A 19759-nucleotide genomic window follows, 5' to 3' on the forward strand; every position below is an offset into this window, starting at 1 on the left:
AGCACTTGCTCTTTCAGGACCTAGGTTCAGTTCCCAGCACCCACACAACAGCACACAGTCATCCATCTGTAACCCCAATGCTATCCTCTGACCTCTGTGAGCACTAGGTACACCCACACACATACATACACACAGGAGAAATACTTATAAATATAAATGCTTTTTTTATTTTTTAAATTAAAAAAAATTTCTCATTGTTGCTCTAACAAATTACCACACATTTCTTGACTTATAACAATAAAGCTTTTTATCTTAAAATTGAGAAGCCCAAGATGGTGATACACTCCTTTAATCCCAGTACTCAAGAGTTAGAGGTGGGAGGATCCAGAATTTAAGGCCATCCTAGGTTAAATAGCCAGCCTTGACTCTAAAGAACCAATGAACCTGAAGTATCTTCAATGGTTTTATTATGGTTAGTTTTCTTACTATAATTAAAAACCTTATGCCATCCCAACTGACAATACTACAATCTATCTAAAACTAGCCTGACTTTCTTCAATGTAATTGAGCCTAATTTTGTTTTCAATATTATAAAATATCCTTTTCATTTAACTAGATATGGATTTCAAAACTAAGATTTTTTTATTAACATGAGACTGATTACATTGTGTAAGTTTTGTTTTCCACAGAAAAAGAAAAATACCACTAATACAAACATTTTTACTAGCTTACTTCCTTTGAAAATAAAATCTTCAATAGACAAGTTGGAAACATCCATCCCTCTACAATTAATACCAAAGCAAGTTGAGTTTTATTTGTGTGTGTTGTATGGATGTGTATGTAAAATGGGCTTGCATTTGTGTGCATGTGAAAAGGCCAGAGACTGGCATCAGGTGTCTTCTTTCTCTAACACTATCTTATTTTCTGAGACATATTCTGCTACACTGGCTAGGAAAGCACCTAGAATCCTCTTCTCTACTTCCCAGCGGAGATTACAGGAAGGCACTACAGCACCTGGATTTCTGGTTTTTTTCAATGGGTACTCGGAATCTGAACTCAGGTCTCATGCTCAGGCAGCAAGCACTTTACTTACTGAGCCATCTCCTTGGCCCTGTAAACAACCTATATAAAAAACCTATATACTTTTTTTCCCCCCAATGGACAGGGTGTTTGTGAAACCAAACAGACAAATACATTCTGACAAATCTATTATCAAGCTGTAGTTCTACAGTCACAACCTGGCAGGCTAGTTTGGGCTCAGTACACAGGATTTTAGCAAGGGGGCAAAAATCCAATTGGCATCAAGATGGAAAATACCTCAAATATTGATTTTTCATAGACAAAAGTTATAAAAATTGTGGTGATACTAGATCAAATTTAACAATATATTTGCAGTTGACAGAAAAAGCACAGTTTAATAGCTTTCTATATTTAAAAAAAAAACTAAACATACACGTAATATTGAATACTGAAGATGGACCCTTCTAGGCACTAGGATACCACTATGAACAAAACTCCTGACATCCAAGAAGCTCAAATTTCAAAGCATATACAAATAGCAAACAAGATGAATAAATGCATCAAAAAGTGACAAGCATGGTTTAAAAATAAAATGACAGCAGTAGGGACAGGGCAAAGATGAAATTTTAAATTTATCAATCAGGAGGGCCTCCCTTAGAGGGAATCATCTGAGAAAGACTTGACAGTGGCCTGTTATTAGCTCAGTGGTAAAGCACTTACCTAGCAGGTCCAAAACCCTGGGTTTCATTCCTAGCACCAATAAATTAGTAGAGAAAAGACCTGAAAAAGGTAATTTAGCAAACTCTGCAACCCAGACAGAGGAAAGGTCTGAGGTTGGTCTATAAAAAACAGAATAAAGAAAGTTACCAGGTATGGTGGTACAGACATTCTGAAGGCAGGAATATCACAAGTGAAGTTCTCCTTGGGCTACATAGTGAGTTCAAGGACAGCCTAGGCAACTTTTTAAGGCCCTATCTCAAAAGCAAAAGTAAAAGAGGATTGGGGATAAAGCTCAACGGACGAGCACCTGCTCAGCATACACAAAGCCCTGGGTTCAATTCCCCAATACTAAAGAAAAGAGAAAGAAAGGGAGAAAATAGAGGGAATGAAAGAAAGAAATGGTTGTCAGAATGCTATGAGCCAAGTACAACAATAAATAAATCCCAGGTTAAATAATGTTTTGTTTTGCTGGGGGGTGGGGGATAGAGGGTGGGAAGTGGTGGAGGGGGGTTTCACAGTTTATAGATGACCTTGTAGGACTTTGAAAAACTTTAGTTCTTACTCTGGAGCACAAGAGTACATTATAATCAGCCTAGGAATGGTCTGCATGATGTCATCCCAACACTCCCACCATTCAGAAGTAGAAGCAGGAAAATTAGGAATTGCAGTACAGCCAAAGCTACATGGTCAGTTCAAAGCCAGACCTAGTCTCAAAAAAAGAAAGAAAAAAAAGAAACAAAAAACCTAGCACGGTGGCACACATCTTTAATTCCAACACTGGGAGACAAGAGGCAGGCAGATCTCTGTGAGTTGGAAGCTAGCCATGTCTAAACAGTGAGTTCCAGGATAGCCAAGACTACATAGAAAGACCCTATCTCAAAAACAGAAACAAAAAAAGAAAAAGAAAATTAAAAAGACAACTGAGAGATAGCTAAGTCACACTGGCCACTCAAGCATAAGGCCTGAGTTAAGATGCCCAGCACATGAAAAAGTCCCATAATCCAAGAACTAGTGACGTAGACAAGAGGATCCCTAGAGCAATAGCCAGTCAGTCTAGCCAGCTGATGAAGAGACAAATCTCAAAAAATAAGATGGAAGGCCGGGAAGTGGTGGCACATGCCTTTAATCCCAGCACTTGGGAGGCAGAGCCAGGTGGATCTCTGAGTTCGAGGCCAGCCTGGTCTCCAGAGCGAGATCCAGAGCAGGCAGCAAAACTACACAGAGAAACCCTATCTTGAAAAAACCAAATAATAATAATAATAATAATAATAATAATAATAATAAATGAATAAATGAATGAATAAATAAAATCTTGACAAAGAAATGAAGAAATCGGATAGAGAAAATATGGTATAGGAAAATAAAAAGTTAACAAAAGCTTCTGGAACATGGATTGTCATTGATCAAGATGGTAGACTGGTAGCTCAGTTGAAAGAGTACTTTTCTAGCATGAACAAAGCTCCACATAAACCAGATATGGTGAACACTTCTGATCTCAAATCCATGAGGGAGAGGCAGAAGGATCAGAATTTCAGTCAGACGCTGTCTCAAAAAAAAAAAAAAAAAAAAAAAAAAAAAGAGCAAGGTTATAAACTGAGGAAGATCCCAATCCCTCACTGGCTCTGTAGTGAGTTTAAAATATTAAGACATGGGGGCTGGAGAGATGGCTCAGCGGTTAAGAGCACTGGTTGCTCTTCTAGAGATCCTGAGTTCAATTCCCAGCACCCACATGGTGGCTCACAACCATCTATAATAGGATCAGATACCCTCTTCTATGATGCAGAAATACATGCAAGTAGAACACTCATATATGTAAAATAAATAAATAATAAAAAAATATCAAGACACTATGGTGATATTTTATTTGTGCTGAAATGTGATTTTATTTGTATGTTAATAAATAAAAATGCCTGGGAGTCAGAGCTAATAGCAAGCCATAGCAGAAGTCTGGCAGTGGTAGCACAGGCCCTTAATCCCGATCACATGACAGGCAGATCTCTGTGTGTTCAAGGACACCACCAGCATGGAGACACACGCCTTTAATCTCAATACCAACCACAGAAGACCTGGTGGTCTGTATAGACAGGCAGTGACGAGGAGGTCATGTGGTTGGGTTTACAACCAATGAGAAGGCAGAACAGAAAGTCAATAAAAAGATAGATACACAGGAACTAGCTCTCTTTTGGAGGGGAAGGACGGCTTCTGCTCTGACCTCTTGGGCTTTTAACTCTGCATTTGGCTCTGTGTTTCTTATTTAATAAGACCATTACATCTACAAGACACTCTAGGGAAGATTAGATTTTAGTAGATAATGTAAGTCTAGGGTTCGAATACATGTGCTATAAGCAGAGATTTAACTTAGGAATTGTGTGAAGCTTGTGTCTTTGGACATGAGTCACAAATTGGAGCACAGTTTTATCAGGGAACTGTCTCAACATAGCTCCAGAACAAAAACTGTGTAATTAAATAGGTATTCTGCTCTATGTTCCAGTTACATGCTATCTAAGAAGGAAAGACAAGAGAGCTCTGCTTTTACCATCCCCAGGTAACACTTCTACTGACAGCACATTTGGGCACTGCCATCCCAACACCCTCTCACAACATAACATGACATGTGAAATAAACATCCAATAACCACAGAAGCTTGTTTGCTCAGCACTGTTGATGCTTTCTCAATTAAGTCAACCTTCCTCAATCTTATTTTATCAACTTCAAAGCTGGCCTGACTATGAGAAGAATCTTTTTCAATTTTAAGTGAGAACATCTCAGAATTTACACTCAGGATACAATTTTATGCTCTATCTCTGCTTTACACACACACACACACACACACACACACACACACACACACAATTTCTGGAGTTAGGGTCTCATTGTGTAGTCCTAGATGGCCTGGAGCTCACAGAAACCCACCTGCCTCTGGCCTGAGTGCTAGGCTGTGTCACTATGCCTGGCCTAGAGGTGATTTTTGATACAAAGTATCAATAACTCACAATGTACCCACATCTAATAAAACCTGGGGAACATGCAGGATGGTGATAGCTCATGAGTTTAATCCTAGCACTTAGGAAGCAGAGGAAGGAAGATCTCAGTGAGTTCAAGGCCAGTCTGGTCTGCAGAGTGAGTTCCAGGACAGCCAGCGCTATAACACAGAGAAACCCTGTTTCAAAAAAAAAAAAAAAAAACTTTTCCACCTTTCTATTAGGCTTACTCCTTAGGTGGTTTTGTGTTTTGTATTTTTAATTAATCTAACATAATGTCAACAAGCTCTTTTCTCTTTTTAAAGTTAACATAGATGAATGATATTTACACATCAGGATATGACTACCCAACAGACACAGGTCCTTAACTTTTGACCTTATGGTTAACATTACTCAGCTAATTCAGCAAAGACAGAATCCACCTTACCAAGAGCCATACACAAGGACCAAAACAACAACAAAGAAATCTGTAAATGAATTAAGATCAGATCACACTGGCCATACATTTTTGCTCTGTCATTTAAAAATGAACTCCTTGCTGTTAAAATGCAGAAATCGGATGGTAATTCAAAAGAATTAAGAATATGTAAAATAAAATAAATGGTAGTACCAAGAAGGCATAAAGACATGAAATACTAGCAGTCATAAAGACAAATATGCTGACTGGTCTACCTTGTGCTTACAGAGAGGGAAAAAAAAATTGAAAAACATTTTTTCTCCTGGTATCCTCAGACTTAAGGCACTATAAATTCTTGATTCCTAAAAGAATTCTATAACCCTCCAAAAGGGTAAAGAAGTTAGTTCATTTCCATCTGTAAATTTATATACACTATTTGTATTTTAACCATCTGATTAAAATACAGATGGCCTACTACCACTGCAAATGTGATTTTAAGTATTACAAAGGCATACAAGTAATTAAGACAATCACAACACAAAAGGTCACATAATTCATTAATTTGAATGAGATATTCTGGAGGTCAATATAATTCTAATTCAACTTCTTGAAGTCACATTTTTGTGATATTTTTAACAGAAAGCACATTGGTGGAATGGGGGTGGAGGGAAAGTGTTAACTTCCTTATAGGTAAAAGGTTCCCTTTAGGTAACAAAAATCTTTTAGGGCAAAGCAAAGATAACTATATAACATTATGAACGCATTAAGTGGTACTAAATATATAAATTTGACCCCAATAGGAAAAATGTAATTAAAAAAAAAAAAAACGAAGAAAAGGGATGAAATAAAGCAACAAAGTCAACAGAGTATGGTTCATGCTCAATGGAAGGAAAATTAGAACAGTTGCTAAGTGTTACTATGACTAAACTTCAGCGGCTCAACTGCTAGGACATACATTTTGACATTATAAATAAAAAAAAAACTTTCAGATTTCATAACTGAAGAGATGGGTTATGAGCACTGACTGCTCTTCCAGGGGACCCAGGTTCAATTTCCAGCACCCACACGGCAGCTCACAACCCTCTGTAATGCAGTCCCCGGGGATTCATTGCCCTTCTGGCCTGCACAAAGGACTGCACACATGGTGTACAGACATGAATGCAGGCAAAACAACCATGAACGTTGAAGAAAATTTAAAAAACTTCACGGGGTTGGGGATTTAGCTCAGTGGTAAAGTGCCTGGGTTCCGTCCTCAGCTGGGGGGGCGGGGGACGGGGGTGGAGACTTCACATTTCTTCTGTTTTTAAGATTTATTTTTCTTATTTTTAATTATATGTAGGTGTGTGTGTGTTCATGTGGCTATTTACAACTGGGTGCAGGTGCCTATGAAAGTCAGAGGCATTGTATCCCCTGGAGCTGGGGTGACGGATGGCTGTGAGCTATCTGATATGGGTGCTAGGAACCAAACTCAGGTCCTCTGGAAGAAAACAATTGCTCTGATACTGAGCCATGTCTCCAGCCCTGAAAAACCTCAGATTTCTTGAGGACTACATCTACATCTTCCATACTCATGGGACTACTCCAGAAGGTTAAATCACATAGAGGAGGGGCACTACTGTTCCACACCAAGTTAACCTTAAAAATCACTTAAATATTTCTAAACAAAAGTGAATGTCAAAATAAGCAACCCACAGAAATAATTTAAATAAAATCCAAACACCTAATTTACTGGGAGCAGGGGGGGGGGGACTTTTAAGAATCAGCTAATACTTTCTGACAGGTAGATAGATCTCTGTGAATTTGAGGCCAGCCTGGTCTACATAGTGAGTTCCAGGACAGCCAGGGCTGTGTAGAGAGACTCTGTCTTGTAGAGAGACCGTGTCTCAAAACAAAACAGAATTAAGTAACACCTTTATAAATTATACCACAAATTATTAATTCATCAAGTTAGTAGCTGGAGTAAAATCCTCCTTCCACCTGTCTCTGTCCTTTAACATCTCTGAACAAACAATCGTGCCTAATATTATGTGTTTCTTTATGAAAGCATTGAAAATACAATACACATAAATCATAATCTAACTATGGAATCAGCTGGCTATATGAAATCAGTTCCACCAAGTGTGTAAATATTTACTACATGACATTCATGTTAAGTTAACATCAGCATTTTCAAGGTCAATGTTATGTTCGTTCAACTTCTTGGATCACACATTTTTATGGTATTTTTAACTTCTGACTAAAGCCTTTATCATCACAAGATGCTCACACTGTTTACAAACACCAAGAAAGAGCAGCTGGTATTCCTCTGTCACATCTTGTTACAATAAATAAGAGAAACAATTTTAAACTTCAGGTATATACTTTCTCCCTGATGTGTTGTTCACAGTCTCTTTTACTTAAAAGCTTTCTCTCAAGCTGATAAAGAGGCATGTACACAAGTGGGCACTTTGGTACAAGGCAGACAAGGTAAAAAATACAGACCATTATATATATATGTATACTTGAGCTATCACACCAAATGAGTCAAATGCTAAGTAATGCTAAGTAATGTTTTCAAGCCATTTTCAATGCCTTTTCCCATCTCATTCAAAATAATGCAAAAAATAGAAACTTACCCACACAGGCATTGAGGAATAGCCAATCAGTCTTTTTCATCCTATTTTTAATCTGCTTTAGTTTTTTAAAGTCCACTTCAAGTTCCTCCTTGCTACCAACAGCACCAGCCAATTCAATTCTCTGAAAATCCATTTTCACTTCAGAGTCCCGTTTCGTAGTTGGAGGCGATCTTCTTTGGCTATTACCACTACTGCAGCTCCCCCTCCATCGAGCTCTGTCTTGTTCATTTATTATTGAAGAAGCCTCTTCAGTCTCTGCCAACTCTATTGCTTCAATGTTATTAGGTCTGGGATGATCACAAACAACACATTTTTTAGCCTTAGCCCAGTTTTCATATGTGCAAACAGAACAAGTCCAATGCTGGGTCCTTGTATTCAGTTTATTTCTATCATTGTACTCTTCACAGGGATCAACAGAAAAAGCAACTGGTCTTGAACCAGATCCTGAGGATTGAGGAGATTCTGTGGGACTCCTGGTCCTACGTTGGGATAAGCACTGAGTACATCTGATTGCTCTTGGCCAGTTCAAATATGTGCACATGTGGCATGACCATTTATTTGCATTTTCCATGCTGTATGAAGACTTAACCCTTGGTCTTGCACTAGAGTCTGGACATATCAAAGGACTACTTCCACCTTCAGTACTGGAGGGATCCCAATCTCTACCAACATCACTTGAACCACTTTTAAATGGATCTTCTGTAATAATTGTTCCACTGGGTCTCTGGGCACGACACATAGTACACTTGATTGCAGACGGCCAATTTTCATACGTACAATATTCACAGGCCCACTTAATCCCATGTTCTGACATTGTGTACTTCTTGAAGTGAGTTATGTCAGGCAGGAAGCTATAAATAATTAGGACACTGTTATTAAAGAAATAGCTACATAATTCCACCTCTGAAAATATGTCCCCAAAGATAAAAATACACTTCCACTTAGAAAATATCTATGTCTTAAAAGACACATGTAAATTTTCTTATTGAATTATTCTACTTTTGTTTGGGGACTTCCAGAGACATACTGGAGATAAATTCCCAAAGAAGCTCTTAGACTTTAGAATTTAATGAAAATTTACTTTGGACTGCTGAAAGTGACAAGAAGAAATGAATACAGACTTGTTCTACAGGGGAAAAAGATAAAAATAGTAAGTCACTAGTAGAAATTATTCAATTTCAGCTCAGCTGTCACCACTAATTTAGAAGTTAAAAAGACCTGTAGGCAAGGGAAAGAACACAAACCAAATAGTACCTTAAACATATAACCACTCTCAAATTACATACAATGTGGATCATGCTATTTATAGTATGTCTGATCCACGAATTCCGAAGATCAAAGTCCTACCTAATTATCTTTGCTAAGGGAGAAAAATAGCTTGAAAGTGCTAATTATTCACTGCTTTTAATTGGCACAAATAGAAAAGAAAGATGCTGAAGAGCACTGATCACAATTAACAAAAAAACATAAATTAGAAATAGTTCTGATATTCTGTATCCTCAAAATCTAATTACATTTGGAGCAAAAAAGTTACTCCTTATTACCTATACTCTCAGGAAAGTCAAATGGATAAAATGTCTCTAAGAAAACTATTAGCATACTCATGTCAATCTATTCTTGATTGTTCATATTTGATATTTTAAAAATTAATGCACTAAAGTTTAATTAATATTAAAAACAAATTTGCTATCTAAAAGGTCCTAGAAGGTGGGAATACTGGCAATGCCTGTTATCCTAGCACCTAGAAGGCTGAAGCAGGAGGATTTCGAGACTGAAGATAGCTTGGGCTACACAGTGAGAGACAAGTCAGTCAATAAATATTCCTAGGGCTCTACAGTGGGCTTACTAACACTACACTATAATGAAGACTTTATTGTTTAACGACAACTAATTCATAAATGAAGCAGTTTACATGGCAAATTTAATGATATTTTAATGACTTAAATTAGAACAGGAAACAACCTTTCAATTTTTCAATCTGTTCTAAATTTAGTACCTCCCCCATGATCTATTTTAACCAGGAAAGAGAAAAGTTTCCTAGGCAGAATGATGGGTATTTTTCCTTCTTTCTGAACTTTGGATAAGTATATTCTGTTCCTTCCTATATAATCTACACCCTACATACAGAGTGACCTTTGCTAAGAGGACAACTTCATAGAAAGGATGCTATTTAGTAACTAAAATAAAAAGCACACTTACTAAGATTTTAGTTTCCATGCTATAACCTCCACCTTGCACATGGTTACAATAAAGGTAAATCAGACCAAAGACAAGATTCAATCTTCATGCTGGCTCAGACTCTGACTTCCTCAGGAGATACTGCAAAACGTGTAAGTGGTTCTGTCTGACTGTGAATAGCTATTCCTGTAAAGGAGACCAAAACTGAATTTCACTTATAGCCTTCTATATTCAAAAGTATTTTTAGAAAGCCTAATTTTTAATCAATTCCATTTTAATTATACTTACTTATTTTAATAACGGACTATTATATTTAGAATTTTTACTTTAACACAGCAAGAAAAACAGCTAATTTATTGGGCTGGTCAGCCAAATTAAACATAAGAATTTCCTGCATAGTGTTGTATATGTGCACAGACACATGTACACACACGTGTGTATGCATGTCTCCTTATTTTGTGGAGCCAGGGTCTCCACATGTAGGCCAGATTAGCCTCAAACTTGCAGTTCTTTTGCCTCAGCTTCCCAAATACCTGTGGTTGTAGGTGTGTACCAATACAACCAACAATAGTATCATGAGTATGAGTGCTGAGTCAATTCCAATCTGTATTACTGTAAAGGAAAAGGTGAGATGATCCAAATAAGTAAAAAAATAACTACTTATAATTTAGTTTGAAATGCTTATAATTGAATTTGTTCGAGGTTTTTCCCCCCTTACTTAATAACCAGGTAATTTGAATCATCTTGCTTGGACATTTTTAAACTCTGTGTGTGTGTGTGTGTGTGTGTGTGTGTGTGTGTGTGTGTGTGTACATATATATGTATGTATATGTATATATACGTGTGTGTATACATATATATGTATGTATATGTATATATACGTGTGTGTGTATGCAAATGTACATATGGCAGCCAGACAACAACCTCGGGAATATCACTCATCTCCTTTGAGACAGGCTCTCTTACTGGCCTGGAGCTCCCCAATTAGGCTAAACTGACTGGTCAGTGAGCCCCAGGGATCCTCCTGTCTCAGCCTCCCCAGCACTGGGGTTCCAAGAGCACACCTTTTTACTGCCTTTTCACCTGGGTGAAGGGATCAAACTCAGGTCCTTGTGCTTGTAAAACAAATGCTTTACCAACTGAGGCATCCTCCCAGTGTCTTGCTTAGATTTTTAAATTTTACTTTATACACACTGACTATACCCAATCTAACAGCACTGAAAGTGTGTTCAATGGCAGGGAACTATCATCATACAAGCATACATAAAGTGGACAACAGAAATTTAGTGGCAATATTCATATTCATTAGGCATTTCCTTCCTTTAGTTTTTTTCAGAAATGAAATGTAAATTACTTATTCATGCTATTGGAAATTATAGCAAGCATGCAGAAAGTTACCATAACAAGAACACGTCATTAATAAACATACACTAAAGCAATTACAGTATTTCATTTAAAATATTTACATTCAAAATCCATGCTTGCTTTGATGCATTTTATATGTGCTTGTACTGCATGCTCAACTAACAGCCAGTTACCTTACTTTAGCTAATCTCCATGGAATCAGTGCTCTGTCATAACATACTCAAATTTTCAAGGCTGACAAAAACAAAGAACTGCCACTGATACAATCACATTGGAGCTCTAAGATTGCTCAACAGGTAAAGCTGCCTGCTGCCAATCCTGACAACCTGAGTTTATTCTTGGGATCCACATGGTAGGTAGAGAGAACTCCTGCAAGCTGTCCTCTGGCCTCCCCATGCTTGCCAAGGTACACAACTCACACAGGCACACAAAGTGAAATTTTTAATGTAATAAAATTCAAAATAGTAATAATCATATCAAGACTAGCTTGGAGGCAGAGTTCAATGGAGAGCATGTCACTCATATGCAAGGCCCTGAGTTAAATTTCAGTACTACATAATTATCATCATGACTATTCATCATAAATGAAGAACAAACAGCAGCCTAATTTCCCTGCTCATTCTGAAAATACAGGTAACTTTGCAATTCCAAACTGAAATTCGAGGAAGACAAGAGAAGCACACTAGACTGTTTTCTATAGAGACACATACTCTGGGGAGTTGAAACTCAACAGGATACTGTGTTTTAGTAACTGAAAGCTACAATTCATTAGAGATCATCTGAGAGAGCCATTTTTATCTGTGGCAATCAGTAAATCAAAGAGTGAGGACAATGTGTGATTTTACATTCCTAAGAATTAACAGAAAGTATCCTTTTTCTTTCAGATTTGTCACACCTCATGAGGTATATAAAATTATTTTCAAGGAAAATAGTTCTAAGAGGGTTTTTTCTTTTAACAGTTTTCTTTTTAATTGTGTGTATCGGTATGTCCGTGTAGGTGTGTGTGCATATAAGTGCAGGTCCTGCAGAGGCCAGAAGAGGAATTACAGGTGGTTGAAAGCTGGAAACCAAATGCAAGTGCTCTACAAAACAGTATTTGCTCTAAACCACTGAGCTATCTATCCAGCCCCCTTGCTTGAAAAAGAACTGTGACTAAATATCATGTTACCATATTATAGCCAAGTCATTTAACTTAGTAAGTATAATTCTGCATGCAATCTATGTTTCCAAATTCTATTCAAGGACCCATATTTCAATAAATTGGTACAATAAAATCTGCATAACAGAGGCTTTTAAAAGATTTTTTAACAGTTTATTTTTATTTTATGTGCATTGGTGTTTTGCCTGCATGAATGTCTGTGTGAGGGTGTCACGTCCCCTAAAACTGGAGTTAGAGACAGTTGTGAGCTGCCATGTAGGTTCTAGGAATTGAACCAGGGTCCTCAGGAAGAGCAGTCAGTGCCTGCAACCACGGAGCCATCTTTCCAGCCCCCTTAAAGGATTTTTTTTTTTTTTTAAGCTCCTGGATTCATTTCTCCACAGAATTATATGTGTTATACTTGAACCAAGTAACATTTGTCTTAAGAGTCACAATTATGTCCATTTCTTCTTAAGAAGTCTTTATCAGGGCTGGAGAGAGTTTACTGACTAAGAGCAGTTGGTGCTTTTGCAGAAGACTCAGGTTCAGTTCCCAGCACCTACATGGCGTCTCACAACCATTGTAACCCAAGTTCCAGAGGATCCAATGCCTTCTGACCTTCACAGGTACCAGGCAAACATGTAGTACACATACACATGTACAGGCAAAACAAACCTAAAATAATTTAAAATTATATTATTCTGATTAGTTAAGTCTTATTTATGAATTATTACTAAACACTCAATAAACAAAGCCACATTTAATTTATGCCTCATGAATTAGGTACTATACTACAAATCTCGACCCTCTATTAAAGTGATGAAGTGCTGGCCTGGCCTGCCCAAAAACATCTGCACCCCACTGTTAAAAAAAATAAAAGCAAAAAACATGAAACATATATGAATAATCCTCATCAAGCACAAACTCTTTAAAAAACAAACTGTGGTTAAGTTCAGTTGTCAATAGTTTCAAATGAGAAATTTTTCAAAAGGATTAATGACAGCAGTCTTAAAAGTATTTTTTTAACTTTAACATAAACTATACATAATATGTAGTTACTAATATGAAGCTGTGGAGATTTATAAATGTTCGCAGGGCATCTTAAAAGACTATAGAAAATGAAAGAGGGTACACACACACAATTTCCAAATTCTCTTAAAAATATTACAGAGTAATTCTGAATTACAAAATTAATATATAAATAAAAAAAATCAAAAACATTGGTGGTGGTGTCACATGCCTTTAATCCCAGCACTTGAGAGGCAGAGGCAGGTGGATCTCTTGAGTTTGAGGCCAGCCTGGTCTACAGAGTGAGTTCCAGGACAACCAGGGCTACACAGAGAAACCCTGCCTTGAAAAACCAAAAAAAAAAAAAAAAAAAAAAAAAAAAGAAAAGAAAGAAAACACTGCTTGACTCTTAAGCCAAAATTCCCATTCAATTTCTCTTTTCTCATCTTCCTATATCACTATCTTCCTCACAACCATCAGGAAAAATAGTGGTGCTACAGCAGGATCCTGACGACATGGAGAACCCACTAACTACAAATTTAATCCCATTCCAGAGCTCAGATAACTTATCAAATCCCCATTAAACCTCTTATCTTTTCTTCATAAGGCACTCCTATCCTGATTTCTCCAGTTTCCACAAATGGTATCATTCATATCCCTGGACCTCAGCTGAGAATCTCAGAATCACCTTGAATTCTGCCTTCTACACAATTTTTTCCCAGTAGTTTCCATCTGATCAGTTATTTGTTTCCACCCCACTGGCCTCAATCCTTCCTCAGCTCAGGTCAGAACTACCATAATATCCTCCTAAGCACCTTTGTTTTCTAAACACGTCCAGCTGACTGTTACCACAGCACTCCTCTTTTCTGAAGTTTTCTCCAATACAAGCTCAGTTCCCTCCTATAACACATACACAAGCCCACTCACTCACTTCCATACACACGACACATACCCTCAACTTATTGACATGTCATCATTCCCAAAGATGCACACATAAAGTCATTGCCTTAGATAGGCTCATCCTTAAAACTCAGTTACCTCTCATCACAGGAAGCTCTCAGATGACTCCAAGAACATTTCAAGCAATCATGCTTTTATTGATATGTGGAGTTACTGTGTTTCCTCTGAGGATTAATTTCTGGAATATCACTTTCTAAGTTCACTGCCACCAATTTTCAATCAGGGCAGCAAAGGTTTCCGAAACCCCGTCTCACAGATTTTAGAGGACAAAGCCTACAAAGCCTACAGACCAGTACACTGTGTTTTGTAAGACCAACAAAATACAGATAATGTCACATTCCGTGACCTGGAAAAAAGCAACAGTGAAGCTTTTGAGCAATCTCTGAATAAATTCTAAAGAGTAGATCAACTCCATGGGTAAAAGTGCAGAAGTACCAAGACCATGGTGAATGTGCTTGCAAGACAGTGTTAAGTAGGAAAAGGTAGGGCTTTGTTGTTTTTTTTTAAGCCTAACAAGATAGTTCATGTCTATAATCACAGCAGTTAGAATCAAGAGATACAATGAGAGTAAGCACAAGGTCAACCTGAGCTACAGTCAAATTGTGTCTCATAATCCCAATTGCTGGGGACATAGCTGAGCTATATAACATATACCTAGCATGTTCCAAGGCCCTGAGTTAATTTCCAGTACCCAGCACTACTGAAGAAAAGAAAAAGTGCCAAGCCACAGGCATTGGGAGTCCACAGCTGGCAGCAGAACCAGAAAAACTAGAAGGAGCCTTATGGAATACAATGAAAGACAACACTTTACCTAGAGAAGGTAAAATGCATAATGCCAAAGTTCTAAAAACAACAACACTACCAACAAAAAACCTAGGAACTGAGATTGAATGTCAAGAGATTTCAAAGTTCAAATCAAGCTGATTTAAACAAAGCAAATGAAGTAGTACCACCTTTCAGACTGAGGTTTTAGGCTGGGGTTCACGTTTGATACATCTGAGATCTATTCCTATCTAGCTAGACAGATTACAAACTGGCACAAGCTAGCTATACCCGTTTTCCCCCCTTATCTTATCACACAGGTTACATATGTATCACCAACTATCTAAAGTGTTTCGCTGAAAATCATGGTCTTTACTGTGCCCTCCTCTCACTTCACTCCCCATCAAAATATAAACAACGGATTGGAGAGATGGTTCAGCAATCAAGAGCACTGCTGCTCTTCCAGAGGACCTGGGTTTCATTCCCAACATTCACATGGTGATTCACAATCATCTGTAACTCCAGTACCAGAGGATTCAACCTCCTCTTCTGGACTCCACAAGTACCACGCACGTGGTGAACAGATATACATGCAAGGAAAACTTTATTTATACACATAAAATAATAAATTTTAATTTATAATAGCATAAATAAATATGACCAGGTGTGCAGACACATACCTGAAATCCCAGCACTAAGAAAAGTACAAGCAGGAGGATGTCAACTTCTGGACCAGCCTGGGCTACAGAGACAGTGTCTCAGAAATACACTATTTATATACACTATTTATGCACTGCATAAAATGTAACTTATAATAGAAATAATATAATTTCCATAACAAAATTATAAAACATTTTGCCCCTGCTACTTTGATATTTGGAATATGAATAACTTATGGGGAAAAAAAGAACAACCATAAAATTTGTCAAATAGCTTAGTCTGGAGCCTTCTGGTCCTGTGACCCACAAGTAAGCACACTGTTCTCACCAGACTTCAAGACATGTTTTGGCTTTCCTATATTTCTCACTAGCTCTTCTCCCTCAATCTTTGTTGGCTTCTTTTTATTTCTGATTTCAGGCACCAAGAGTTCCTTGGTTGACACAGCTCTAACCACCGACTCACTCCTTTAGGAATTTCAATCAATCTGTGGTTTTACTTTTTTCCCTTCCTTTCTTTATTTGTATGTAGTTCACATGTAGGTCAGAGGACAACTTTCAGGAGTCAGTTCTCCCTTTCCACTATGGGTGTTACAGGGATCAAATTCAGGTCATCAGCTTTGGCAGCAAATGCCTGTACCTGAGCCATCTCACTGGCTCCCATCTGTGGGTGTTAAATCCTACCTATATGCTGATGATTCCCAAATTCTATTTCCAGTCTGACACTCTACCCAACTTCAGATTAATGAATCCAGCCGCCTCCAGAACATTTACTCAACTATTTAACAAACATCTCAAACTTACCATTTCCAAAACTGAATTCTACATCAGAATTTCATGTTTCTAAGCTTCAGTTTAACTATCAACAGTTTAAAGGGACTAGACTACTAAGAATAAATTGTTCATTAAATACTTGTTCCAGCTGGGTAGTGGTAGCGCACACCTTTAATTCCAGCACTCGGGAGGCAGAGCCAGGCGGATCTCTGTGAGTTTGAGGCCAGCCTGGTCTACAGAGCGAGATCCAGGACAGGCACCAAAACTACACAGAGAAACCCTGTCTCGAAAAACAAAAACAAAAACAAAAACAAAAAGAAAGAAAGAAAGAAATACTGTTCCATCCCTCGATACCTGAAAGTATGCCATTCTATGCCAGACTTCTGTATTAAAAATCTGAGCAACATGAACTATTATCACAACCCATGTACTGATTATTTGGATAGTGCTACACAAAGGGCACAAGTACCAGTTTTTTAGAAATCACTAATTTTTGGTAGTGGTTCTGAGGAATTAAAAAAAAAAAAAAAACAGGGCTTTGCATGTGCTGGCAAGTACTCTGAGCTATAGTCCAAGTATCATCTAAAAATACTACATACATGTGAAAACAATGTATAAGTAGATCTCAGAATTACCCTTCCTCTACAGAAATCACTGTTACCTAGGAAAGAGGCCCCTGTTATCAAAGAAAACTGAACTGAACAAACCTGGTAAAAGTCCTCCCAAGAATGTGAAAAGTAGTACAAAATAAATTCAAGTTAAATAGCAGTTATCAGACCAGGTGTGGTGGTGCATGCTTTTGAATCTCTGTGAGTTTGAAGCCATCCTAGTCTACAGAATGAGTTCCAGGACAGTTAGGGCTGCTACACAGAGAACCCCTGTCTCAGAAAAATAAAACAAAACAAAACAAAACAAACAGCTATCAGAATGACACTGGCCACACCAGCACTATGCCATTACTTGCTGTGGGATGGTCTGTATGTCAAATGCTCTGATTGGTCAATAAATAAAACACTGATTGGCCAGTGGCCAGGCAGGAAGTATAGGCGGGACTAACAGAGAGGAGAACTGAGAGAACAGGAAGGTGGGAAGAGACATTGCCAGCCACCGCCATGACAAGCATCATGTGAAGATGCCGGTAAACCACAAGCCACATAGCAAGGTACAGATTTATAGAAATGGATTAATTTAAGATATATGAACAGTTAGCAAGAAGCCTGCCATGGCCATACAGTTTGTAAGCAATATTAAGTCTCTGTGTTTACTTGGTTGGGTCTGAGCAGCTGTGGGACTGGCAGGTGAGAGAGATTTGTCCTGACAGTGGGCCAGGCAGGAAAACTCTAGCTACAATTACTTAACTGAGGCAATTACCCATACTACAACTAGATGATCTATCTTCATTCCACACAAACCTCTTTCTTTTTAATATTTTATTTATATGGGTGTACATACTGAGTGTTGGGAACCAGATGTGTCCCCTGAAACTGGAGTTACAGGCAGTTGTAAGCCACCTGATATTGGTGCTGGGAACACAACTCCTGTCCTCTTGCAAGAACAGTACATGGTCTTAACCATTGAGCCATCTCTCCAACCCCGTTAAAGATTACCATTTCAATGTGATAAAAATGTATTAACTAACCCAGGCAGTGGTGGCGCACGCCTTTAATCCCAGCACTCGGGAGGCAGAGCCAGGAGGATCTCTGTGAGTTCCAGGCCAGCCTGGTCTACAGAGTGAGTTCCAGGAAAGGCGCAAAGCTACACAGAGCAACCCTGTCTCCAAAAACCAAAAAAGAAAAAGAATGTATTAACTAGCCGGGTGGTGGTGGTGCACGCCTTTAGTGGCACTTTTGGGAGGCAGAGGCAGGCAGATCTCTGTGAGTTCAAGGCCAGCCTGGGCTACAGAGTTAGTTCCAGGACAGCCTTTAAAGCTACACAGAGAAACTCTGTCTCAAAACACCAAAAAAAAAAAAAAAAAAAAAAAAAAAAGTATTAACTAGGGGGCTGGAGAGATGGCTACAATGGCTGTTCTTCCAGAGGACCTGGGCTCAATTCCTAGCACCCACATGGCAGCTCACAACTGTCTGTAACTACAGTTCCAGAGGATCTGGCACCCTCACACAGACATACATGCAGGCAAAACATCAGTGCACATAAAAAATAAATCTTAAAAAAAATAAAGAATGCATTAACTAGGGGAGAAAACATAATAAGAGAATTATCACAGGTTCTCCCTCTTAAACAAGAATTAGCAATCCACTGATGAGAAAAAAAAAAGACCTAGAAGACACAATTATTTACAATTGTATCCAATGTAGCATATAACATATATATGACATTTATATAACATAAATAGTGACGTTTCTTTTCATCTACCTCCTAGTCATTTCAGGAATTCCCTTTACTTACCAACTTTATCTCATTAAATACAAAATCAACTTTCTCCTAAGCATTTCAGTTACTAGACAGTGTAAGAAAGGAGGTAAGGAATACTACATACATGCATGTCCCTCAGTTATAGTAAAATCAATTTTACCATAACTTCAGAGTCATGAAGTCACCCCAAATTATAATCTCAAACAAAACTAATCAATTTACAACTCAGAAGGAGTAGACAGATACAACTAGGTAAAACATTCTCCTTGTGCTCAGGGAACTATAGAAATGAAAAATTACAGACTTCTTAGATGTGTATGGGACTGGGACAATTAACCTTCAGAGTACATTGCCAATTCAGCATTTAAAAATAAAAGAGAAGACACACGCCTTTAGTCCCAGAACTCTGGAAGTAGAGGCAGGTGGATCACTTTGAGTTCAAAGTCAGCCTGGTCTACAGAGAAAAACCCTGTCTCTAAGACAAAAATAAATAAGTAAAAATAAAAGAGGGCTGGGAGTTAATTCAGTCTAGCATGCCTGAAATCCTGGCTTCCATCCCGAGAATCATAAAATAATGAGACTTTTCTAAGAACTAATAAGGAGACTTTTCTAAGAACTTAACTGTAGCCTGAAGTTTCTCTGGTCCTGCCCTGCCCCGCAGTCTGGACGAATCTCTCCCACCCGCATCCTGCAGCCACTCAGTCCCAAGTAAACACACAGAGGCTTATATTATTTACAAACTGTATGGTCTATTGGTCAGGCTTCTTGTTAGCTAGCTCTTATAACTTAACCCATTTCTATTAATCTATATGTTGCCATGTGGCCATGGTGTTACCAGTCTACTGGCATCTTGTTGCTTCTTAGCGGTGGGG

General features: G+C 38.1%; 1 protein-coding gene across 3 annotated transcripts in view; it reads right to left on the bottom strand.

The window, feature by feature from the left end:
• Zranb1 (zinc finger RANBP2-type containing 1) overlaps positions 1 to 19759 on the bottom strand; it is a 59919-nt gene that overhangs the window by 31129 nt on the left and 9031 nt on the right. For 2 of the 3 annotated variants that reach the window (XM_059265344.1, XM_059265337.1), the window contains exons 2-3: positions 9873 to 10037; positions 7674 to 8524 (exon numbers count right to left, since the gene is read on the bottom strand). In XM_059265344.1, the coding sequence (XP_059121327.1) occupies positions 7674 to 8524; positions 9873 to 9913 (892 nt within the window). In that variant the 5' untranslated portion in view covers positions 9914 to 10037. The remainder of the gene's footprint in view (positions 1 to 7673; positions 8525 to 9872; positions 10038 to 19759) is intronic. The other variant, XM_059265349.1, reaches the window with a different exon arrangement.

The sequence above is a fragment of the Peromyscus eremicus genome, chromosome 1 (assembly GCF_949786415.1).
Source record: "Peromyscus eremicus chromosome 1, PerEre_H2_v1, whole genome shotgun sequence".
Classification (NCBI taxonomy): domain Eukaryota; kingdom Metazoa; phylum Chordata; class Mammalia; order Rodentia; family Cricetidae; genus Peromyscus; species Peromyscus eremicus.